Source organism: Pleurodeles waltl, chromosome 7 (genome assembly GCF_031143425.1).
Source record: "Pleurodeles waltl isolate 20211129_DDA chromosome 7, aPleWal1.hap1.20221129, whole genome shotgun sequence".
In the NCBI taxonomy this organism is placed as follows: domain Eukaryota; kingdom Metazoa; phylum Chordata; class Amphibia; order Caudata; family Salamandridae; genus Pleurodeles; species Pleurodeles waltl.
The window spans coordinates 1,163,628,285-1,163,655,338 of NC_090446.1; the positions used below are offsets into that span (position 1 = coordinate 1,163,628,285).

General features: G+C 44.8%; 1 protein-coding gene across 3 annotated transcripts in view; it reads right to left on the reverse strand.

Annotated features, from left to right (window-relative positions):
- SEPTIN9 (septin 9) overlaps nucleotides 1-27,054 on the reverse strand; it is a 629,083-nt gene that overhangs the window by 392,815 nt on the left and 209,214 nt on the right. Inside the window, exon 1 of one of the 3 annotated variants that reach the window (XM_069200263.1) lies at nucleotides 6,864-7,369. The exons of the other annotated variants lie outside the window; for them this stretch is intronic. Within the exon in view, the coding sequence (XP_069056364.1) occupies nucleotides 6,864-6,918 (55 nt within the window). The 5' untranslated portion in view covers nucleotides 6,919-7,369. Of the gene's footprint in view, nucleotides 1-6,863; nucleotides 7,370-27,054 lie in introns of those variants that run through there. 3 annotated transcript variants of the gene reach the window in all.

A 27,054-nucleotide genomic window follows, 5' to 3' on the forward strand; every position in this document is an offset into this window, starting at 1 on the left:
TGGTAGAGTCCAGCATGCAGTTCTGTAATCCGCAGTGGCTAATCAAATGGGTTCTGGAGCGTGGTTGATGTTTGTACCCCTAAAAAAACAACAGACCTGAAGCAGGGATATCCATGTTTTATATCATATGACACACCAGGTGATGCCTCATTAAAGAGGACACAATAATCCAGGTAAGATAAGGCAGGAGTAACACTATAAATACGACCTCGCCAGTGAGTGGATGCAGCAGTTCAAGAGATGCCTCACTAATAAATGATTACAATTGTCCAGATGCAGTCTTTGTAATGAGTGGATGAAACTGTCCAGCTGTTGTACGTCTCATCAAGGGTAGTAAGCGCTATATAAATACTATTACAATTACAATTTAAACTGATGACACTCAATGCTACACAGAAAGAACTTTATTAGTTGATCAGGCTGAGAAGGACTCTAAAATAAAGGCTGATCTGCTCAGGTATGCACACTCCGTCAAATGTGTCCGTCCGTATGACCGGTTATGGATTGAATACTCCACGTAAGGTCTTAGAAAAGCATTGCACATAATATGCCATGTGAGGATTGACCACTTATGGTGTACCTAGAGCCCTAAGAGACAGTTTAATTTGTGGTGCAGTTATACAGCTAATGGGAATTACTACAATTTTATTACAACTCTCATTTTGCTTCAACCCTTCTTGGTTTTATTTCAGCGGTGTCCCTGATCTAACCCTGTGTCAGACACTGTGACACCAACATCAATGAGCACAGCCAAGCCAAGCCTGGGAAATTCACACCAAAATGCTGATCAGATCTTTATTAAATGCTTATCAACACAATGCAGCTGCCTTCTGCCATATTACAGAATATGCTCTAGTTCCAAAGAAAATACTTAGTAGAAACCTGTAGGAAGGTCATTGGGCCAGCCGAGGCAAGCTAACAAGTGACTGGGCTTCCCCGCCCAGATCCCTCCTTAGTGCCAACTGCAATAAATTTAAGAAATTAATAGACTTGTGGGCTAGTGGGAATCAGTCCGAGGTTGGCAGACCTCTAAGGAAATCCATGTCCAAAACGCAAGTGCATGCCCTCGCTGCATCAAGAGTATAAGGCAGGGTTTCCCAGACTTTTCTGTTACAGGAGTTACTTATGTTCAATGGCAGTCATCCCAAGCTACTAATATTATTAGTGTTGTAATAGTGACCACATCAGACAAGATTATATTAGTAGCCACTGTATAGGAGATGCTAGCAGTGGTCATCTCTGTGCATCAGAAAGGGCTTCCAGCAATAAAGGTAAGTAAAAAAAAAATTGTCCATTAGGAATGCATCTTCATGGTAATATATACTAACTGCAGTGCCCCTGTGATGCCTCTGGTGCCAAGGCAATAAGATTCGTAATAAGACTCCCGAACACCACAAGTTTTATTACTCAAACATCATCTTTAAATATACTTTTGAAATTCTTCATCAGCTCACAAGCTACTCATTGGAGACACCTTGTGTAGGGAGATCACTGGAGCTAACTTCCAGTGAGCTTAGGATGAGATGCTGCAATCAGGAAGGCCAGTCCAGACAATCTTAGGATATGTGAATGCTGGGTCAAAGCCTATAAAGCTCCCCCATCGTTTTCCAAACCAAGATGTGGCAATCCATGTGCCACCAGCCGCCTATTTACAGGGTTCCATAGGTAAATAATTGGCTCAAGAGAGGCTGAACGAAAACTCTTAATGTGGGCATTGCTGTCAGATGTGTACAAGAGGCAGTTTCCTTCCTCCCAATGACTCTCTGGCCAACCTCAGCATTTCTAACAATGTACAGGTACTTTTTAAATAGCTTTCAGGCCCAGAACCTTCTCCTGAACCTGACTTCTACATCTTTCCCTCTCGTGTTGCTCGTTGCCCCTCCCATTACACCCTTCTCTGCCTCTAATCAAACTTCTGCATTACCTGGTGAGATAAGAATTGGGGGAAAAGACAAATCCATACAATAGGCTGCTTTCTCACTGCCTTCTCCGTGCTCTCTGTATATATGTATATGCCATTTCTACTGTGTGAACCTGCAAAACACAGCGGAGCACTGTACATGGCCAAAGGCAAAGATGCAGTCACAGAGTGATTTCAGAGGTGGTTGGGCTCCAGGTGCAGAATTAGACTGTTAAAGCATCATGATTTAGTATTCCTAAAAGAGACCCATCTCTAGCTTTTTTCACATAGAGGAGCTAGTCTATGGATGATGTTGGAGAAACTGGCTTCTCTGTTTTCCACTCTCATATCTTCTTTTAGTATTTTGATGCAAACTTACAACAATATCTTTTTTTTTAATTGGCACTTCCTACCTGCGCTTATGCAAATTTTAACGCTGCAGATAACTGGAGTTAGTAGTACCCAATTTATTGGTACTTTACTTACAGTCCTCTAGAAGGACAGAAGACTCCTGGAATTCAAATTCATGATCTGGAAATCACCATATGTTTATTGGAGAGCGTCAAACTCACTGAGCCATCCTGCTGGCATAAGGTGGCTCTATGCAAGTATAAGCCAATATAAAACAGACTTTCTCGGTTTCCCTGCTTGGCATGGATCTCCAGACCCACAGCGGTATGTGGGGAGGTGCATGGGCCAAAGAAACCGATGTCCCTAAAAAATGGACATGCTAGAGACAAGGGTGTGATGGGCCTATAGGAAGATCTTATACACAAAATAATGCTTGAAAATAAAAGTAGCGCCGGTGTTATGGGGTCTCAGTTCTACAAAGGATTACTATTTGGTTTGGATGGTTAGGTGATAAAATAGTTTTTCATTAAACGGTTATTAATTATAAAGCTGTGCCGAGTTTTGAAAAGTCACCAAGTTGGCAAAGTTTTATTTTTTGCAAGTATAAAGGAAAAAAGGTTTTAAAAAAAATAAAATGTTCAGTTTTTTTAATTTATTAAGTGTTTCTACTGGTCAAAGGTAATGTGCCCTTTTTCTCCATGAAACATCCAATGAACTAAAATCTCTAATAAACAATTTGCACTTTGCAAGCCTCCTTAACTGCTTGGTAAAATATTATACTCGTTTGTTAAAATGTTTATTCTTAACATATTTTTTAGAGAGTAGACAATCATACTTTTCAATATGTTTATTAACGTTTAGAAACTTAGTAAATACTCTTAGTACAGCTTTTATCAGATTCCAAAACAATGCAAACTTCTGTTTGATTGAAATATTGCCTATTTGATGCATAGTTTACAATCAGTTTTGCTTTTGCTAGAAAAGTTTGTGCAAGCAGATTGCATTAGAAAATGTCAGTCCATTGAGTGGGAATAAACATTTTGAACAAAGTACTAACTCAAGAAACCGAAGAGTTTTTAGCAAAGAATAATTCTGGAAGACTTCTGGCTTGGTGAACTGTATGTAGGTATCGGGAGTGTGCTTCCTGGCATCATGCCTGTCCAACAGAATACAGAAATCCACTCCCAGTCTCCAATGGGATTGAATTATTGTATGGTTTTGGTGTCAAATAATCCAATCTCTCACCATAAGCATAAAGCTCATGACCACCCTGCTTCTCACAGCTTCAAAGGTAGATATTACCAGGGCCCAGAGCAGAGCACCTGAAAAACTAAACCTACATCTTTATAAAGGCTACATATTCTTCAGGCATTCAGGTATTTTTGGAAAGCCCTATAGGTCTGATGGTGGACACCTGGGTATTCACGTCTCAAAAGAAAGGCGTCTCCAGCATGGTGGACTTAGATAAATGAAGTGGTCAGACCCAATGGTCTTCCAAATTCATCAGAAGGAACTTTTAGATGAGCCACCTCGTGCCTTCATTACGAATAGATCTTTGAAGCAGACTGGTGTGTGGATTTCAACTCCATCCATCTCTCCACCCACATACAGTGTGGCATACACTGGAACTCTGCACCAAGTCCCACTGAGTCATACGCCACCACCATTTGAATCACTCACACCACTACCATCACTCGTAGGCCAAAGATTACATGGAGGTGACATCAATCCTGTTGATAGTAAGTTGTCATCTTCTTTGATGAAAAACACCCTTTGTCTTTCAAAGTACAAAGTCATATGCCAATTTCAATTTGTTCCTTTTTCTGTGATGCAGGCCATCACAAGAATCCGCTGGTATTAAACTCCAGTCCTGCCGGAAAGCATTCAGCCAACCAACCTATTGTGGCACATCCTGCCAATCCCAAGAAATACAGTCTGTTGGCATTCAACCTGTTCAGCACATCACAATGTGTTCTAGTTTTTGTGGCACAATCAGCCAACTTCAAAACATCCCACCAATCTCTGTACATGGTGACATACTCTACTTATTGCAAAACTTCCCGCCCATTGAAACACGTATTGCCCATTTCAACACACCCTGCATATCACAAAATACCCCAACTATCACAGTGCCATTATTCTACTAATAAGAACATCTATCTTATTCCCATCACTCCAGGTGTAACACATTAGGGATCCCAAATGTTGTCTACTTGGTTAGGGCTTCCGGGGCTGTGTCACTTGCAGATGCTCCGGCTCCTTACAAATGCACCAAACTGATCTTTGCCCACATGCCTCTGATGCATCAGACCATTTGGGTGGGCCACATTTGACAAATGAAATCACAGGAGCCCACGGATAGTGAATGGCCCCAAGAAAAAGCCTTGTTCAGCCCCTTGTGAGAAGTGGTACACACAGAGAAAGGAAGCAGATTCTGAGCACGGAGAGACCCCTCGGTACTAGGAGCAACCTCCCAATCCATGATGGTTGTGGATTCAACAAAGTAATCCCAATGCATGAAAGAGTTAGTCTACCCACCAGGTGTGCGGCGACAATAAATAACGAGGGGACCACAATCGCTTCATAAGCTTTTCCATCACTACAGTTACTATCTCTCAGGAACCTGTCTATGAAGGGATGCAGCACCCTCAACATCTATGCAACTGAAGGAACCTTCTGGTCTAAACTGGAAGTCTCCTTCGTGCACTAAGGAATCCAGATGGACATTTAATTATGGTACTTCCATTTAGGTATTTAGTTTCATTCTTCATCAGTTTTCAACAGTGTTACTGTGAGTACTTCCATCCCCAGTACCTTTTGTGTTATACTACTTCTCAGAAGGTTGCACCCTTTTCACTACACTGAACAGCATCCTTCAGTCATATGTAATAATCAATTACGTTATGATACTATTCATCCGCCTTCCACAATAGGAATTCCAAAAACAGAGCCTCTCACCAGTGCTTGACCTGCAGCATCCACCAGCATTAAGTGCCACCTCCCCCAAAAGCCCATATCTTGACATTCATTCATTCTTTCCATAAATCAAGTATCCAACTCTGTTCATTCAATGTTCAGGTCCCACCATGCAGCATCCATGTAGATCTGTTTGATCTCCACCTCTCACCCTTCAGTGCCCTGCTTTATAGCAGTCAGTATCTAGCACCCAGTGTCTTGCCTCTTAATTCAAACACCTCACCAGGAGTCGGACACTGTTTACTGCTCATCATCCACACACCTGCCAACCTCCCTATGTCAGGGGGTAACCCTGAGCAAGTCCTCATGTTCCAGACAACACAACTAAGCATGCTGGGACTTGTAGGCTCACACTTACAAATGTAAGAGTTAAAGTACCAGCATGATCAGTGGGGTTAGTAAAAAAAAGTCTGGACTGTCTGAAAATCTCTCCCTCATGACAGAGGATGTAAGATCTATGCATTCAGTGCTCAGATCTCCTATGGGAAGGAACTTGGTCTCTCTATATGCCATGGCCTGGTGGTCTCTCTATATAAAAGGCCTGGTCGCCATTTCATATATACACCAGGTCTAGTCCACTTATAGTCATGGTCTGGTAACACTCAATGCAAAATCTGGTCCTGCTACACAGATACAGCGCTTTACACAGAAATTCACGCACCGTCCACAATTCTGGTCCCTCTTGCCCTCCACCCAGTTCCCTCACTCCTAACTGTTAACACCAACTTGGAATAAGGGGCAGAACGATGAGGCTGGCAAGAGTTGAACAAGCTCGGCTAGCGGGTAGAAAGTGGCGAACGGGAAGAGGCACTCTTCCCCGCCTCCTAACTGAAGAGGAAGAAAATGAAGCATGTTGCTGACACAGGAGCAGTTTTCCCTGTATTGGTCTGTCCTTGCGCCTTTCCCAGGGCAGCCCCTGTGTGACGCTAGAACAGGGAAGTGAGATCCGTGTCAGAGAAAACAAGCTGGAGACCAGGCACGGTCTCTGAAGGCGTGACTGGGGCCTTTATGTCAATGTCCACGCCTGCACAGCTCGCTTTGTTTCCCTCACCTCCCTCCTCTCAGGGTCTCTCTCTCTCCTGCCAGGCTCACTCGCTACCCGCCTCCTCAGTCCAGGCAACCACCCTCTCGGACAGCACTTTAACGGCGGTACAGGAGAGGCGATCCAGCGCTTACACGGGTGAGCCTACGTCACGAGACCCCGTGTTATCCTGTCTCGCGCTTCCCTCCACACCTTCCCTTTCGTGTTCTCCCCATGCTTTCTTTACCTTCGCCGCAACACGAAGCTCCCGTAATACCCCGGGCAAAGCTATCTCTTTCCCATGTCCCCATCATCCCTGCTATCTGCCATTTTCTATCTCAGGTCCTCTCCTGCCCTGATCTCTACACCCCATACCTCGTTCTCTGTCCCCATGCTCCCTCTTCCACAAGCCCATCTCCCCAGTACGCGCTCCTTGGCATGCCCCTGTCTCCCTGCCCGGTCTCCTGGATAAAGCACATGGCAGCAGCGCCAGATGTTGAACTCTCCTCCACAGGGCTGTAGCGCTGAGAAGCCGCCCCCAGGTCTCTCCCACCCCCACTCGCCCCCAGTTTCCCTGCTGGGGATAGTGGATCGATAAACCAAGTGTTCACAAACCTTCGAAGTCGGAGATGATGCCCTCCAAGTGCGCGTTGACGGCCGGATCGGACATCTTTCTCTCCCCCTCGCGGTCCCAACACGGGAAACAAAAAGTTTTAAAAACCGACTCAGAGAAGCAAGTCCTGTGTGAAGTACGCCCACACTTTGATTTCGACCGCGAACGTTTTCTCCTTTTTTCTCCTCCCTTTCTTCTTCTTGACGGTTGGCAAAAAGTAATATAATACTCAAAAGAAAACAAGAAAGCAAAACACCGGGGTACAAAAAGAAAAATCCCAGATCAGGAAGTGACAAGGGAGGCGCGTCCGATGACTTTTGGGCGCACGGGCTGCGATTGTTTTCTAATTTCTATTTTGGGTCGCCAGGCGCCCCCGTCACAGGAGTGAGCCGAGGCGGAAGCCCCCTGGAGGCAGGGGTGGGCTGAATGAATGGAAGTGAGAGGAGAGGGGCTCTTCTCTCATTACGCATGGACACACACAGTCGCACACAGACAGATCGCATTCGGCGAGGGGGCTGCCCACCCTGGGCCTCCCTCACGCCCTCCCGCCCTCAGGCGCCCCCACCGCTGCCTGCACATTGGCTGACTCACACGCCCGTCACGCCAACCTCACTCCTGGATAGCGCAGTGAGCCACACAGAGGAGGCAGCCTGGGCTGACTTCAGCACTTCTGGGGAGAGACGAAAGAAGCTCAAAAAAGCGAAAAGCCGAGATCTGCGCCTCCGTAAACTTCTCTTAGGGACGACCTCCAGGTTTCGAGCGCATTCATACAACATACAACACAGTCTTAACCATGGACCTGGGCGCTGCCACCGCATGCGCATGGGATTTTGCACAAAAGACTGTAGTACCCAGATCATGGTCATCTGGGCTCCAGCAAGGCACATTTTTAAGACACCATAACCCATAATTGTAAAGAAGCGTGAAGTGATGACGACAATGCGAAGACTCAAAAATAAGAGCAGAATAAGAATGTCTACATCACCAAAACAACCTCTGCATGCCATAAAGAATGTGCTATGCACGGTTTGCTCAAATGTACCGCTGTAACAATGTTGGCAAGTCTAATATTGCTTCATTAGTCAGAGTGCCCAAATACATTTGCGGATACTTTGAAAATTGTCTATGATGCAAACACGAATTTGCAGGAGCAGTGAAATAAAATATTTTCACGACTAAAAAGGAACCGTTATTTCCACCGTCTATACATTATAATTAATAATGCTAAGTTCTTCTTTTTCGCATTGTGTTGTAAAAGAGTGTGCTTTGGGTCAGCCCCTTGTTCATGACTGGAATGCTTTCTTGTCTGTCCCATTTCTCTTATCTCTGATGGCTTGTGTTTGTCCCACCCCTAGGGAAGTGTCTTCTTATACTACTAATGTGAGGGACAGTGTATTAATTTACGTTTTATCACTCTACGGGAGTGCATCATTCACACAAAAAATCAATAGGGTTACTTTTAATGGTGGGTCGATGTTTGTACCTCCCTAAACCCCTTCTTAACCCTCCCTAAACCATTCTCATTCAGTAGTATTTCACTTTTTCCAGCTATTTCCTCTGTTCCCTCCAACATTTACTACTAAGTAGTAAACTTACACGTCTGAGGAGCTCCCCTTCCAAAAGATAGGAGCGGTATAGATTTACACTTGAAGGGTTATCAGTAGTATTTTATAACAAGTAAGCCGTACTACTACTTTACCTACTACAAAATGCAATTTGTGAATTGAGTCCCTGGAAATACATATGTGTTCTTTTTTTGTGCTTTTTCTTTGATGAGATCCTTTTCCCTCTCCACCCATCTCTCCCTGCACCAGTAGCTAAGCTTGCCTTTCATTTGCAGCTCAATATTAATTTACTATTTCAAGATGGCTGACAACCATTTTTCGAATAGCAGATTAATAATAAATACACTTGTGTGTTGCTAAAACATACAAGCAGGAGCAAAGCCAGCAGCCTTGTACTGCGGGCAAGATCCATTGGCTTTGCCAATAACTATCGTTTCTTGCTGTAAACCATAGTCCTTCTTCAAATTCATCAAATGGAGATGGTTACACTATCTGGGCAAAATGATCACCTCATTACAAGCCTAGATACAGCTATCAATAGCTGAAAGGAGACAATTAACTTTTTAAAAACTGTCAGACTTGGCGTATAAGCTAAACATAAACTTTTTGTTAAATTCTGCAAGTTATGCCGTAAATGGTAAATTATGTGGTAAGTACAGCACTGTAAAAAAGGCATGACAACAGAATCACGTTTTTCCAGTGTAAAGAATGAAAAGTAGTGCAAGTTTACAAGGCCGACCTGGCCGTACCAGGCATTCGGCGCTTCCTCGAGAGCCTGGAAGGGTGGGAGCTGCTTTTGTGGAAGTGCAGCAGCTTTAAAAGCAGTGCGTAGTTCCTTCTGCATTACAGAAATCACAGAACAGTATTTTCTGTCCATAGCTCAATATGATTCTGCTTTTGTCACAGAGATCCTTTTGTTACTGTGCAGTTCATAAGTTACAGTCATAATGTAGCACAGCGAAATATGAACTGCCATCAAAGATCTGCATGCAAACTCCATGGTACAGGTAAGAAAGTTATGTTTTTTCCCCAGTCTTTGATAATCCTAATTTTGCTAAAAAGGATTTGTTTGGGTAGAAATAAATTATTGGTAAAGTCAATTCCTAACCACTGTGTTACGTTCTGAATCCTGAGTTTGTGCTTCCCCAGACCAAGCACTGTTAAAAAACATGCTTAACAGTGTGGATGACATGATTCCTAAAACTTGTAGTCCCCTTTGTTTTATGTAATATTTTCGAGACAGTGATTTACACACCTGATTTATTATCTCATTAGGTGTGTATGATGTAAAGTGCTCCAACACCCTTCACTGGTAAGAGAGGCACTATAAAACAAATGAAATACTTGTGAGAGAGGAGCTATGGAGAGATGAGAGCCACTGTTAGAGGGTGATGGTGAGGGAATCATTGAAGAGTCCAAATAAAGATTGCCATATCCTGGCGCACTGTAAGGTCATCATTTACTATGCTCTAAAAACGAATACAATTGATGATATAATGAAAAAATGTGTTGTAGTATGCACAGGTTGTACCATTTTACCACATTTTCTTTGGGGTAGACCCCCAAGTTCTATTGTAGTGGGCAGGCTCACTTGCTATGCACCCTATGGGGGCTGTTCGGACACATTTAGCCAGGGCTGCTTTGGGTTCCTAGTTCGGTCCTGCATGTTTTCACTCCCTGGCTATGGGCTGACAACAGCCAATTCACAGGTGCAATCAGAAGACCGTTGCAACACGACCCCACAGTGCACTGCTTCCTAACTGTATCCACCATCCACATGAAATGGCTGTCCCTTGGCTTAAGACAAACTCTTGCTCACAATCAAGGGTTCACGCAAGGTTCTACCGTAGTTAATAAAGCTGTTAATCTACTTCACCCATGTCTATGAGGGGGCCATATTTTGAGACGTGTGCTTGGTAAAAGACTGCTTACCTGGGCAAGCCCTCTTCATCCTGACCCTCCCTTCAGCAGAGGCCAATCAGTCAATCATCCGAGGAGACCAAAGACTGAGCGAAGGCTCCTCTTGGGCAGACAACCCCTGAAAGCACTGACTCCCCCGGGACTTCTTGAGGTATAAGCTGCTGAAACCACTGCAGCTCAGAGATGCGCCTCTCTCTCTCTGCGCTGACTGCTGCTTATGCAGAGATGGGCCTTTCACTGTGAGTCCATTGCTGACCATAAGGTGAAGAGCCTTTCACTTTGTACTGTCTGCCAGCCTTTCACACTGTGGCCACTACTGCCCATACGGAGATGGGCCTTTCACTGAGCACTAACTGGTACCCATACAAAGATGGGTCTATTGCTGACCATATGGAGATGAGCCTTTTTCTCATATGTCAGTGATGACCATACACAAATGGCATTTTCACACTGCTGCGCCCACAGCTGCCCACACCGAGACGGGTCGGTCTTTCCATCAAAGCCCACTGCAGCTCATGCAGAGATGTCCTTTATTCATCGCCTGCTGCAGCTCATACAAAGACTGTGTTTCACCTGCAGTCCGCACCTATGCATTACCTACAGCACATAGAGGACTTTCAGTCACAGTGCTAGGAGCTGTTCATCAACAATGACTTAAGCTCATACTTTCATAGTTTCATGTGCAGGCCCCACTCTGGCCTTTACAGTGACTCCTGTCAGGGCTGCTACAGTGTATGCGGACAGCGCGACCTTTCACCCAGCACGGCCCGGAGACAGGCCTTTCCACCGCTGCAAACTTATGCTGAACGCGCCTGTTGCTCAGAACCTGTAGGTTACACCAGCGCTTGATGATCTGGAGCGAGTAACTTGAAAAAAAATTAAAGGTGGCAAGGGCTGTGTTCCCCCGAAGACTACATTCTCATTCTCTGCAGTGCTATCTGAAGGAGTGCGTGGTGTTTAAAAATGTGACACATTGTAACATTTCGCTTTTCATTTTCAGTTACTCAGCATTCGACCCTATTTAGAATGGGCTAACACAGTGCTGACTGTTTAGTAGCACAGTCTACCTGTGGAGCCCTTTGACACACAGAGATAAAATCATCCTGCACATGTGGATGAAATGTGTGTCCAGTCTTAGGGGCAGGACTGAAGGCGCTATTTCCACCTGCCAGCACTGCCCTCCGCTCGGAGATCCTACAGGCTCCGGCGTCAGACTGCGGCGTCAGACTGCAGAGTTATCCTCCCGACGGGAGAGGGTCACGCAGCAGGCGTATCTCCCCTCTTCACTAATCTTAAATCTTCAGGCCCCAGACAGCAGAGCTATCCCTCTGGGAACACGATTCTTCTAGACGCAGGCCTCAAGCAGCACACCATCCCCGTGCTTGCTTTTACAGCTACGCTGCATGATAAATAGCTTTCAACCACAGCGGCGAGAAAGGAGAATGTCCCCCTCCAAACAGCTCTAGTTGGGGTACAATGCCCCCCCCCATGCACCTATGACCCCCGGTGCAACTGCTGTATTACTGGCAGCTAAACATTCTCCATCAGAGATACCTGTGGAGTTTGGTGACATTACCAATGAACGCGTGTGGGCAGTGTGACATCACTAAAAAATAAGTGCAGTGACAGTCACCCAAAGTTTTTTGTAGGAGTTCGCCGCCGGCGCTGCCCAAATATTGGTGAATATCAAGTCTGCCTAATATCGACTCCACCCGATGCCTCTTTAATCCACCACCAGACACTTCCTGTCTCTTTATCTCACCCTTGCAGGTCTTTTTTTCATTACTGCTTTCTCTCGGTGTCACTGCTCTCAAGTCTTTCTCTCCCTCTTCTTTTTTCCATTTTCTTCTTTTTTTTCTGTTTTGCTCTGGGTGAAAGTCTGACGATGAAAAGTAAGTGCATGTCCACCGCCTGCAAACATTAAGCACTGGGTAATGAAGCCATTCACCGTCCCTGCAACAACAGGGGCAGCTTTTCAGAGTCCCAACATACCAGGAGAGAGTGCTTTGTTTCTGGTAAGCCTTAGTGATACAAGACAGCCGCTAAAGGGTCGACTCTGAAGCCATCGTACCAGCGAGGACACCCCCCTCTCCATGACACAAGCAAGAACAAGAGGAAGACGCGTGCAGGGACCTGCACACATACCCATAACGCATTTACAGAGAAGCGCCTGGAAGCCCCATGAAAGGACAATCATTGCACTAAATAAAAATATATCTTGTATTGTAGCTTGCATTCCATATTTATTGTTAGCGGGTAATGGATGGTATGAGTTTACTTTTTAATGAACTTATAGTCAGGGGCTGTTCCTGCTTTAGGGGGGCTGGGGTGTTGCCCACTGATATTTTGCACACTTTTGCCCCATCACAAGTTAGTAAATAAAAACAAACACGACTAGTTACAGTGAAAATGATGTATTTTTTACTAGTGCCCCCCCCTTGCAGCAGTTACAGCGTCCAGCCGCGGGTGGCTATGAAGGGGCTGGGGTTTCAATTTCTTAGCCTGAATGAATACTTACTGTTAGACCTGGCATGGACTCCCCTGTCTTTTTTGCCTCAGCTTTCCATGTTTTGACTGTGTGCTGGACTCTGTTTTTGCAGTTTTTGGTACTCAGGGCACTTTACCACTGCTGACCAGTGCTGAAGGGCAAATGCTCCCTGTGTAAAATGTCACATTTGATTTACTAGTAAGTCCCTAGTAACGCGCACTAGAGGTGCCTATGGCCTGTACATTAAATGCTACTAGTGGGCCTGCAGCACTGGTTGTGCCACCCACATGAGTAGCCCTGTAAACATGGCTCAGACCTGACACTGCAGTGTCTGTGTGTGAAGTTTCATCCTGCCAATTCGACCTGGCAACACTTGCCAGACTATAACGTTGCCTTTTTATACATGTAAGGCACCCCCAAGGTAGGCCCTAGGTAGCCCCATGGGCAAGGTGCAGTGTATGTTAAAGGTGGGACATGTACAGATATGTTTTACATGTCCTAACAGTGAAATACTGCCAAATTTGTTTTTCACTGTTGCAAGGCATATCTCTCTCATAGGTTAAGATGGGGGCTGCCTTTTAAATAACTTTTAAGTGCAGTTTCTCTTTGGGAGCAGATAGACATCTGAAGTATAGTGTCTCTGAACTCAAAATTTAAAAATACATATTTTGGTAAAGTTGGTTTTTAAATTGTCAGTTTGAAAATTTAACTTTTTGAAAGTGGGCATTTTCTTGCTTAAACCATTCTGTGACTATGCCTGCTTGTGTATTTCGTATCTGGGTCAGACTGACAGTTGGGCTATTTGTGAATCCCCTCTAGACAGTGACACAAAGGGAGCTGGGGTGTAGCCTGCATATGCTGATGGGCCATCTGAGCTAGAGTGGAGGGAGAAATGGTCACTTACACCAGAATATGCTGTGCCTGCCCTCAGACAATGCAATTTCCAACCCCCTGGTGCGAGTCTGGAGCCAGGCTTGGGCAAGGCAGGATCCTGTGAACAACAGAGACTTTCCTTTGAAGTTTGCCTACTTCAAAGACAGAAAGGGGTATAAGTAGTGGACCCAAAACCCCAGATTTTTAGATGACTTCTAGGATCAAGAGGAGCCTCTGCCAAGGAGAAGAGCTGGAGGAGGAGTACTGCCCCTTTGCCTGTGGCTGTGCTTTGCTGGGTTGGCCTTCAGTTGCTGCTTCTTCCTGAGAAAGGCCAAAGACTGGACATTACAGTATATCCCTGCTTGTGAAGAATCTCCAAGGCCTTGGATTGAGCTTGCCTCCTGTTTGGAGGTCTCAGGGCCATCAAAGACTTCCTCTGCCAGCACCTGGACTCTCTGCTGAGACTCCTGCCCTGCCAGGTGGTGCCCCTTCCAGTCCCTGGGCCCTTTAGAGGTGAAGTTGGCAGAATAAGGACTGAAATCCACATGCAGAACAATGTGCAGGGAAAATTTGGATGCACCACCTGCAACATGGCTGAAAAACGGCACACCACCCACTTCGTGGCTAAAATCGAGGCTCCAACTTCATCGAGGCTGGGAGATCGACACATCGTGGCTGGAGAAACAACACAACACCCGCTTGTGGCTGCTGATAATGACGCAAACCCAACGCAGCTCGGTTTTCCAACACCGTGTGGCCAGATTTCTCACGCGCTGGGCGTCAAAAATCAATGCAAGCTTGCGCGGATCTGAGGTGCAGTCTGGAAATCAATGCATCGCTCTCTTGCGGGAGAGAAAAACGACACATCACTGACCCGACCAGAGAAGGAACGACGCATGGCCTCACTTGCGAGTATGGAATCAACGCATCACAGACTTTTCTGATGCACGCTTGCCCATATGGCTTTAGTTTTGACACAAACCAGATACTTTGTGTAAAATCAACATTTCCATTGTTTTCTATGGAGTAAGACTCTTATTCTTTTGAAAAATTAATATCTTGAAGTGTTTATGCTGGATTTTTGTCGTTTTCATCTTGTTTGCTTTAGATAAATATTCCCTATTTTTCTAAACTGGTGTGGTGTCCATTCTGTAGTGTTTTTACTGTATTACTCTGTGTGTTGGTACAAATACTTTACACATTGCCTTTGAGATAAGGTTTACTGCTTGTGCCAAGCTACCAGGGGGATGAACAGGGGTTATCTAAGTGTGATTCTCAATTGCCCTTACTAGAGTGAGGGTCCCTGCTTGGACAGAGTGCAAACTGACTGCCAACCAGAGACCCCATTTCTAACACTTACACATACAGATAGTGCGGCACCCACCTATTGTGCATGTCGTGTGGGACATCTGGCTTTCTCCAGCAAAGCCCAACATGCGTACTAAAGGCATCCCTTCACCTGCACATTAGTGATCGGGGATTGCTCAAAGCTGCAACTCCTGGTCTCTTAATGAGCGGTGAATTTGCCTGCTCTTGCCAACCCTTCTGTTGCTCTCTGTGTAACAGCAAGAAAGCAGCATCTGGATTGACTGAGACACCGTTGCTAGGCCTAATCTGGGCCTCTGGTGCAGTTTGCACCATTAGCAACACAGAGGTGGAAGGCTCTGCCTGCCAACGGAGCAGCATGACCAATCACTGTATGGCTTACTGTGAAGCCATGCACTAATTGGCCATTTCAGGAATTGCTGGGCAGTACTGCTCTGCTCACAGTGAGTGAGCCAAAGACAATCACACCTGTGTGCTATGGCCTGACCTCGTGCTCAGGTCTGGGCTGGAGTTGAGTGAGTGTTTGACCACTTGTCACACTTGTGCAATCTTCCTGACTCCGAACCAGTGTGATCACAACAAAGATCCCTTTTGGGAAGATTCAAATTGAGTGGCCACTCACACTGGACTCCGGGCAATCTGTTGGCTGAGGCAAAAGTAGGTCACTTCCAGTTTTTGCAGTTATCGAATCTTTAATTATTATTTCACTATGACTGTGTGTGTACAATATATAATGTGTGTCTGACACTGGCAGAATGACAGCAGGTGCAGCCACTGATCGACACACAAGTCGAGTGACTCTCACCCTTGCTACATATATTTGGGCCTTCGTCTATGCCTTGCTATTTATTTGTTTATTGTGCTGCCTGCATTTATTTTATACATGAACTTGTTGTAGGTACTCTCATGATGTGCACATACGCACATCAGTTCATAGAAATGAAAATGGGCTGGCCTACAGCAATGACTCCAGCATTTTTTCTTTAACCGATCCTATCACTGTAAACCACAGAATCACAAACCCCATTGAAGTTCAGCGGGGTTTGGGTCTCCTGGTTTACAGTGATAGGAGGATCTGTAAACGATAAAAATGGCCATTGATGGTAGGCCGGCCCATTTTAATTTCTATGATCTGATCCGAAGCAGTGCAGGCGTGCACATACCGCAACCCAGGTATGGGCCCACATGCATTACTTCTGATAAACACATTATTGAAATGGCCAGCCTACTACTAGGCCCGGCCCATTTTAATAATGTTTCTGTAATCCAAAGGAGTGCATGCATGCACATACTGTGACCAAGGTACGTGTGCGCACGCACTGCTTCAGGTTATAGAAACATACATTATAAAAACGGGCCACCAGGCCTACAATACAGGTCCTAGGCTAACATTGACAGCAGTGCAGATAAACATTTCAGGGCCCCACAGGAGGGCCTGGCCTGTGCTGCCTCCTCCACCTCCTCAGTAAATTTCACTTATAAAGGTAGATCACTAAATAAGGAAATCTGTGTGGTACTCAGCATTGTTATCTCAAAGTCTGTTATAAAGTTCTGTGATTATAGTGAATAGGCAGCTACCTACACCAGTGGTTCCCAACCTTTTGATTTCTGTGGACCCCCACTTTAACATTAATGGAACCCAGGGACCCCCACTGAATCATCATTAGAATCCGGGGACCCCCGCCTGAGTCATTACTGGAAGCTGGGGACCTAATTTGTCAATATTAGTTAATATTTTTTAATTTTATTAGGCTCTCGTGGACCCCCTGAGAAGGCTTTGCGGACCCCCAGGGGTCCAAGGAACACAGGTTGGGAACCACTGACCTACACCATTATCATATGAAATCTCTTTATTGATGTCATAACTACACTTTCACAATTTCCGTATTAACCTTCTTCTTTCCTCAAATTCACTTAAAAAAGCATCACTTGCCCACTCTTTTATCAAAAATGTCTACGCTCGCTTGCAGATGTTCACTCATCGCGAACTTTTACACTCCACCACTTTAAAAAGTCCCCAGCTGCCACTGCTTATAGTTAAATATTTGATAACTGAACTGAATTGGAAAATGGATTTTAAAGGAAAATTCTGGTTATTTGAAAAACCTTATACTATATGCCTATAAAAGCATCGCAGTGCAGTGCATCTCACGAGCTGGGGCAGCAGGGGCAAAGTCGATCACAAGCCACTTTGAATGCCCCTGAATGGTCCGTAGGGCTGGGACAGAGTCAGAACGCACAGGTATATTTTTTCCTTGTGATTCAGTGTTTCTCGAAAGTGTATTATACCACGTACCCGATTAATATGAAGACTATCCCCTGTAAGAGATGGCAAAAGCTGCTTTCTTCTTAATAAAATGCTTGCAATGCTGCCCCCTGCGGTCTTGTACCGGGTGACATCGGAACAGAGCCAAGGAAGAACCGGAAGTTGTGAGAATGTAACCTGAGTCTGGATGAAACCCGATTTTTACCTTCAAAACACTGAAAGCAGAAGCTCCGAAATGTATACTGGTCAGGGCCGGCTTTTGGGCAGTGCAAGCGGTGCGACTGCACCGCGAGCCGACCTCAGTGGGGGGCTGTGTTTATCAATAACTTACAAAACGTGCGATTTAAAAGCACCTGATGAAAAGTTCCTTGTGCGTTTAGCCTTCAGGAAACAATCAAAATGTCTGAGATACCTCTTGTGATTAATGTTCCTGCTAGAGAGAGAGAGATGGGAGTTTTTCCTAGTGGCAACTTTGACTCAACATAAAGTAGCATAGAGGGTTAATATGCCTGCTGCAAAAAACAGAACTATGGGGCATATTTAAGAAATGTGGCACTGCACACAGTGCAGTGCCACTTTTCTTGCACCCCGTAAACGCCCCCCTAACTCTACCACAATGTGTGCGTCATATTTAAAATACGGCGCACCATGGCGGTAGTTTGGGGACTAGCTTCAAAAATGTTTATCCTAATCCTGCAAAACACCCAGAGGCCCATTGTAACCAATGGAAGCCTCATTTTAATGCCTGCTGTGAGCAGGCATTAAAAGTGGTGGAAAAAAATGAGGCAAAGAAATCTGTCAGATTTCTTTGTGCCTTTTTTGCCCCCCCCCCAAATGGGGGGATGCCCCCTTTGCATACATTATGACAGGTGCAGGTATAATGTAGTGCAAAAGGTTACCAAGTGGCACAATGCATGCATTGCGCCACTTTGTAAATATGGCATGGCGTTTTTGGCCTTCTAACACAACATTAGCATAAAAAAATGAGGCTAATGTGGTGTTAGATTGGCGCTAGGGGCTCTTAAATATGTCCCTATATTTTATGTGGCTAGCTGAGTGGATTAGTAAAGCTAGCCTTTACAAGTGCTTTAAAACACATGAATGTATGTGGAAGGGGAGCTATGGAGAGATGAGGGGCACATTTGCAGGGTGGTAGTGAGTGAAACCGAAGAGGAGGTCATGGGGTGGGGGCGCCACAATAAACTGTCGCACAGGGCGCCACCAGTCCTAAAGCCGGCCCTGATACTGGCCTAACGTATCCATCTTACATGCATCTTTGTCAGCCTAAAAGGGATGTCTCTCGGGGAGGTCTAACCATATTAGGTGCTGCATTCGCTTTGCAGCTGATGAGTGTGAACCGGATTAAATGCTCTAAGTAACAAAGCTCAGCAAATGGGGAATGCCAAGCTACCCCAATGACACAGTGAGTGACAACAGTCTGCAAAAGTCAAACATTTCAAGACAACCTCTGCCCCCACACTGCCCTTTATTTGATGCTTTCAATCGAGAATAATCATTTTAAGCTTTTACTTGGAACAGTTTATGGCAAAAATAGTGAGTGTTCCTTTTGGAAAAGGTGAAAAACCCATATATTTAATGTCTATCACTTGAATCTGGAATGAAATAAGTCAATTTTGTGGGTACAGGGCACAGGTGCTGTGAATTCATTAGATCTTTATTGAAAATCCATCACATTACTGTGTAAACCTCATATTATAGCGTCCTACGTGTAACCTCAGGGTCACAGTTCCAAATATAACAAGCACTGGCAAAGCCTATACGCCTTGCCTATGAGAGCTATTGGCTTTGGCAGTGATTTTTAGCCGTGCTGTGTACCAAATGTACTATGACAAAGTAAGTGCTAATGTGCCTTTTTTAAGTAAAAAACAAACGCATGGGATAGTGGGTTGGAGGACAAGGTAACACACGAGGAGAGACAAAGAGAAAGAAGGGTGCAGGTGTGGGGAGAACATGTGAGAAACAATGGAAGAGCACACAGACAACTGAGCTATTCCTATGGTAATTTATCAGGAAAAGAAAACGTTGATTAAACTTGAAAAGTAATTATATAAATATTTTTATATTAATGTAAATACATGTTATATATTTGTTTTAAATGTAGAACAGCATTAAACATGACGCGACATTCTTTACTTACGTTTAATTGAAAATTATTTTCCTGAAGCTTAACTTAAAAAAACATTTTGATTTGTTTTAAAAATGATAAAAAATGATATATAGAATTTATTAAACATCCTTTATATTTTAATCAAAATTAATGTTAAATTGCTGTTTACATTAAAAAGGGGGCTAAAATACAATATTAAAATGATAATTATTTCTTTTTTAGCTTCTTTCTAACATTAAATTATGTGTATTTATATTTTTAACTAGCTGAAATAATTTAATTTACTCTAAAGTTATTTCCTTAGGGTTTTATCTCCCTACCATCATTATGTTCTATGGAAGGGCGTTGCAGTACCAGTGGTTGGCCATATGTGTTGTTGGACTTACTCCAACTCTGAGCTGGAGTACATTTAGACTCTTTGGGTCCTTTTTGACTGCAGTAACTTTAGAAGTGCAGCATCTGAATTGCAACTGGCATACTCCTTTTTTGGTAGATGCATGTCCCTCTCTAACCCTGCCTAAAAACCTCCTTACTCCTCCTTCCTAAGCCCTTCCCATTTAGTAGTGAGTATGCCCCACACTCTCCACAGCCCCTCCCACATTTACTACTAAGTAGTACACTTACATGTGTGAGGTTTTTTTCTGTACAAAAGATAGTAGAAGTGGCCATGTAGCTATACACTTGTAGGTCTATGTTCCATTTTGTAGTAAGTAAGGAGGTCTACTGTACTACCACTTTACGCACTACAAAATGCAGTTTCTGAATCGGTCCCAGTTAGGTCTTTACCGGATATATGAATAAGGCATATGCGGTATCAGAAGCTTTATCATCCTCATATCAATAAATAACTTCATCAGAAAAGTTATAAGGTGTGGTGCAAAGGCCGTAGAGCCCAGGGCTTTGAAACAGTCTGGCTGTAAGTCCTTACTGATTTTAAACTGATTCATCCCTCCCAGTACCTAGTTTTCTACCTTTAAAGAGGCCATCGAGTGTAGGGAAAAATCAGCTCTCCTTATTTCACTCTACATGTCTAACAATTACAAGCAACAGACATTCTACAATGTTGGCTTTTTTGATTACGGCAGCTGAGGGTTTGAGATCTATTGTGACATCATTCACCGGAAGTCCCCTTTATAATGCTGAGGGGATCACTAACATTCGCTGCAAGAAGGTAATGCCTATAAAGTATACTGAGAGTTGTGTCTCCTAGAACAGTAAGTGGAGAAATACATTGACTTCTCTATATAGCATGAAAATGTTGTTGTCTTTTAAGGAAATTGACAAATATTGAGACTGACCCCCGCTTAAGATCGTGATAAGTGAACGGAAAGTGTCACACATTCTGCTAAAAAGGAGGCTGATGCAGCATACCGCAGAATTTTATCCCCAGTGTTTTCAATCCCGTCCGCTGGAGTGGTAGAGGTAGGCTGTGGTACACTGCCTATGGTCAGAATGGGAAGTCTAACAGGCCAGTGCCACTAGAAGGCCAGTAAGGTAGAGTCAGACACGCCAGGCTCATGTCTCACTAGCTCTTCTCCAGCCCTCTCCGAGCATTCTGTGGCATAGCCTGTTAGGCCAGTAACTTATGAAAGTGAAGAGGCTTTCAGTGGACGGAAAGGAATCACAATCCGAAAGTATGGAGGGAGGAAGACCCATGAACGTCAATACACCAAAAGTCCAGGGATAGCGAAAGTGACATCACACACCATCTGGTTTTTATGTGCACTCACAGACACATGCTTACATATACATACACGGTCACACACACACACTCTCTCCCACATAAACTCACATGCACACAACATACATTTAAAAGTATGTATTACTTACCTCAGCTGTCAGGAAGTTTCACATTCCGGCTAATTAGACTCCATTTTTATTATAATTATAGTGAATATTATTATTCACTATTACTGTAATAAATAATTGGAGAAAACAAAGAAATTGGAGCTGCAAACAGGACGAGCTGCCTCATTGTTCCTGGCACTAATTTTGCCACCTCCGAGGCCAGGGGTCGCAAGGGTCATGCCAGGGGTGGCCCCCTGGAGACCCTTAAATAACGTCCATGGAAGGCCCTGCCATCAACGGGACATTAATCAGTGCACTGGGCGTGAATAGGCTCCGGAGTAGCGTGCTACTCCCCGTAAAGCGCTTCAAAGCTTCATGAGGGCTAGTAAGCGCTGTATAAATACAATTTACAAATTCAGGTACAATGTGCTGAAAAGCACAGAGCTTTCTACGGTGTGTGCACGAGGTGGAGTGGTGAGGACTTGCTCCTGCCCTGACTTCAATGCTTTACTCTGCCAACAGTCTAAAGGGAGCCCGAGGAGACCGGCGCCTCTGTCATACGAATTTTCTTGTTGGAAAAGTGGATGGGGAGAAGCATGAATTAAATGGTTAATTTTGTTTTTATTGCAAGCTGCAATCTCTCCTGTAGTATTAATAACAAACAGGCAGCCGGGTGTGGACATGACATACCGGCCCCACCTCACACACAGGATTATGTAATCTCAGATTCAGCCCCCTAGGTCGGTCTCCTTCTGTGCTTATACACAGGCAGAAGAGGTGGCCTCGACTTTTGACTTTTGACCCAGGAACCCCAGGGCCTATTCCAGATTTACTTGGACACGTGACAGCAAATCGTGGGATTCTGTGCGAATCAGTTCATCTCATCCTCCTGACATTGTGAATGTGTACTGTAATGTAAACAAGTATAATGTTCATTGTGTTGCCCAGGATATTATCTCCTGCTTGAAAATTTTCCTTCATCAAATTCAATGAAGTCCTCCACCACACCCAAATGGGGTTCAGACCACAGCACAGAAACAGCTTTGCTGACTGCAGCAGAAGAACTGAGATGGCTACTGGATCAAGAAAGCTCTGCAGCCATTATTCTCATATATTTTTCATTGCAGCCTTCGAAATGGACAATCATTCCACACTTATTCAAAGAATATCTACTGTTGGCATCGAAGGTAGGGCAATGAAACGGCTTACCTCTTTCCTGCACAACAGAACCTTTCAGGTACTAGATCTGTCCTGCGTCTCTGACAGCCGCCCGCTGAGCTGTGGAGTGTTGCAGGGGTCTTCCCCCAGCCCACCCTTTTTAGCCTCTACAAGTGCCCCATGGCTGAAATTGTACACTTCTATGAGCTATCATTGGTCTCTTATGCTGATGACACCAAGTTGGTTATGTCCATCTACCCAGATTCCAGTTATAATCACCCCCAATTGGCGTCCTGTCTTAAGGAAGTGGCCAGATTAAAACTGAACGAAGATGAGACAGAGGTCATGCTGCTGGGCAATAACATCAGTAACAAAGCCCTGATTTTCTGGTCAGATTTTCTGCGGAGCCTTCCAAGTGCAAAAAAGCTCGATAAAGAGCCTCAGGATGTGGCTCGACTCCGACCTTATGATGGACCATCATGCAAAAAAGATCACAGCTAATTGCTTCAGCGTTCTCAGAATGCTGAGAAAGGGTCTCAACCTCCTTCCTTTTCCAGCCAGATGACCGATTATCCAGGCCCTGGTAATGTCGTGCCTTGAATAGTCCTATTATAATAGTAATGCACTGACTACCCGCTGTTGGGAAAATCAGAAAAGGCTGCACCGTGAAATATACTAATGGGTACCGCCACCCCGGAAGTCATCACTGAAGGAATTGTTGAAGGTTCACTCTCTTGAGCGCCCTCCCCTGCCCTATCCGTTTTCAATCCTACAAATTACGTGAGATCACTGCATCAGCTTCTTAATTCATTACGCTACTTAACTAACCAAAGACAGACTGACAGACAAAAGAGACAGAATGAGGCAATATATGCCTATCATTGCTATAGCCTAAATAATGAATTTGAATTGTGTTTAGAGGATTATTGACAGTTGCTTTTGTTACATACTTACATGTACTCATTTTATCCACCTCTGAAGCATGAATGTTTAACCTGTTGGTCTCAAACGTGTACTACCATCAGACCTATGGCAGATGAGCCACCTTAGATGTATACTCTATATTTTTTATTTTAAAACGTGTATTAGATTAATGTATTCCATTTGTAGAGCTGTATCCTTGCCTTTTGAACACTTCAATTCCATATAAAAATCACTTTCTTATTAAATTTTGTCAAATCAAGCCATTGGATTTTAAGTAAAATGTGAGTTTCACCAATATTTGATTAACAATAGAGTTCAATTCTTCTATAGGTTGACAGTGATCAATATTTGATTAACAATAGAGTCCAATTCGTCTATAGGTTGACAGTGATTATCCCCGGTGACCCTAGAATGCCTACATGCAAATGCTGCACCACCCCTGCCTCACCCCAAAATGTATAAACTGTGCAGAAGCCAAAACTTCAGCCTTGGCTGATGCCTCTGTTTCAGCAGGCGAGCGTGGTTGATCTAATAGGAACCGATGACGCCAGCTTCCCAAAAAACTTCTCCACAGCTGTTCTCTGGGAGGAAACAGCAGAGCCAGAAACCAAGTGACCCGCTGGCCAGATGTGCGCCACCCCTGCACACACGTGAACCGCGCCTCCAGGGCAGAGGCGAAGGGGGAAGGGAGGGCCCTGAAGTAGGGTGACCAGACGTCCCGGATTTCCCCGGACAGTCCCGGTTTATAGAGAACTGTCCCTGTGTGTCTTAATTTTAAATAAATGTCCCGGTTCTATTGTCAGATCTTTAAATAAACGTCCCGGTTTTTGGGACAAAGGTCAGATCACCTAGGGCAGCATAGGTTAAAAACGCCTATAAAGTATGAAATAATTAAAATAAAGTATCTGTTACTGTCAGGCGACACAGACCCCTGTCTGCTCCCAGCTGAGAGAGGAGTGAGGTGCCTAGAGAGGTGGGTGCGGGCGTGATGGGGGTGCAGGGTGGGAAGTCAAGTAAGTGTGTGTGTGTGTGCGCGCGCATTCACAAAGCTATGCAAAAAAAAACGGGACAGGCCAGATATAAAAGTGAGAGTAAAGTCTTTAGTCCTTCTTTTATGCCTGACCTGTCCCGGTTTTTGCTCCTCAAGATCTCCCTAGCCTGAGGGGATCGGAGAGCAACTGGAAGAGAAGAGCGATTAAAGTGGAAAAGGTAAACTGGAGGGAGAGAGGATGAAATGGAGTGTGAGGAAGGGCGGAAGGGGATAGGGAGAGAGAGAGAGAGAAAGAGGACGAGGAAGGGAAAGGGGAAAGGAAGGGAAAATGAGAAAAAATTAAAGTCGGAGACCACAACCAGCAGGGAAAAGAAGAGAAAGGAAGACACTGAAAAGAATGAGAGGGAAAGGAATACAAGGGAAGAAGGGAGAGGTGACGAGGGAAAGAAAAAGAAAGGGGGATAGAGAAACGGCACAATAGGATGAATAAAGAATGAAAAGGAGAGAAGGAAGGAAGTTAGCGAGGGATAGAGAAAGACGAGGGAGGAGAGAAAGGGAAGAAAACTTAGTTGAAAATATAAAAGAGTAGGGTGAGACTATGAAAGGCTTCAGAGGAAAAATAATGTCTACTAGAAGAAGAGGACACGGCGAGGAAGGTTGAGTCAAAATCAGAGAGATGCAAAGGAGAAAAGGAAAAGAATGCGGAAAGGGGACTCTAGATGGGCGAAAGAGAGAGCGGCTGGTGGGAAGGAAGAACAAGAGCAGGAAATGAAACATGAAATGGGGAGGAAAGCAGAAGTAAAGAGATGATAACAAAAAGAAAGATGGAAGGTGGAGAAGGGGCTGTGGGAAATAAGGGTCCGAGGGCAAGATATAGCTGAAGAGGGAGCGACAGGCATGGACAGGTGGGGAAAGGGGAACTCAATGGACAGATTTAAATATGTAAAGAAGGAGAGAATAACACATGCAGCGGTCTAGCTATGGTATTGGCCATGGAGTTAGGGCCTAGAGTTTTCAGCCAGATGTTTGCCCTGCACTCACAATTATAGATTACATGAAACTCCTAGCTCTGGACCTAGCCATGCTGGTTAACGTGTCCCTGCAGGAATTGGGTTTGTCCAGATAAACTTACCAAATCACTTGTTCTACCCGCATCTGTGTTTTTTTTAAATTTGTGGTAGTGCTAATCAAACAAGCTTCTGGCCTGTATCAGTTCTCCCTTACAGCTGTATAAAAGTGACATGGCATAGATAGCGACAGCTGAACTATCTGCCCTGGTTTAGCTCAGGGCTGCAGGTACCAATATCATTATTGTATCAATACGTTGGATGTTTACAACTGATTACTGCCCTTTCCCTAATTATACACTCTTAGCTTTTCACGGGTTCATAACTGCTTGCAGCATAGGCACTCAATGCTGGATAATGTACTCCACAGATGGAGTTAACCTTTGCCAACACTCTGAGCTGTGGGCACAACGGGTTAATTAGTGCGAAGGAAGTAAACCAGACCTACAAACACTAGTATGCATTAGGTTGTTATACGAAAGCCCAGACCCAGGCCTGGAATACAATATTTGTGCTGAATGGATCGAGTTGACAACCTGGGCACCAGGTTTTAAAACCCTGCGCTTAGGATCACCACTCAACCTCGTTGTTTCTTCCATCCTGCTCAGGAAAGTCCCTTCCAGTCGAGCATTGTCCAGACACCTTTTCCTACCCACCTAGCCTTATTTTTACTTTTGATGATTGGTGAAGAATAAATCCCTTATAAACACTGTTGGCCATGCTGAAAATTTTCGTTGGTCACAATGGGATTTTTTGAAGCAATTGTTCGTCTTCCAGACTGGTTGAATGCTAGCTTGCCTTAGCACACCTCTAATCATTCTACCTGGTTGGAAATGAATATCAGTGTTTGTATGTGGGCTCCCTGGTGTGGCCCAGGAGGTGCTTTCTGGGTCTCGTCCGTGTTGTCGCTGGCATCTCTCTCTCAAGCCTATGTGGTATAGATGGGGCTTGGTTAGGTCACAAGGCTTTCACCATTAACCAGAAGCAGGAACTTGAGGGTGGTGTGGGCTCTCGCGCATTATGTTTCTCACAATTTATGTGCGTATTAGTGACAGATGGGATAACATTTTACTGAACTGATTTTCAATGATAAAACAACAGGTGCCATTTCCATCCAGACAGCTGGTGCGAGTCATAAGGTGCAGCACCGACCAACAGTGTCCTCCGTCCCATTGAAGAGATGATGAGGTCTGTAGTGTTGGGGGACCTGCACCGGGGGCCTCCGTTCAGGCCACACAAGCAGGGAGCATGTCATAATGTGCACCCCTGGCCCGTGGGGCGTCCCAGGCGCTGGTTCTTTCCCCAGTCTCTAGTTTGGGCCCCGCCAGCACTAGGAGGAGTGGATGTAGAGGACCCCGTGCACGAAGCCACAAGGGTCCTCACACCCGCTGCCTGCTCAGCAGTGCGGCTCCCACCTCTGTGCACCCAGTGCAAGCGCGGCGCACTGGCCGGGTTTTAGTCGCATCGATTCCCCGTGCGCTCCCAAGTTTTTGTAAAGAAAAGGACGGATTACGTGTGTCAATAATCACTCGCCAAGATACAAGAGTATACAGACGAACCTCACTTCCACGTGAACATTGGGAACACCCACACGCATCAGTAGAAGTCTGTCCGAAGTGGAACTCAATAAAAGTGGGAAGGGGGTGGGGTGTTATTGCTGCTATTGTCAGAGGGTCAAAGGCTATAAAACCGGGACAAA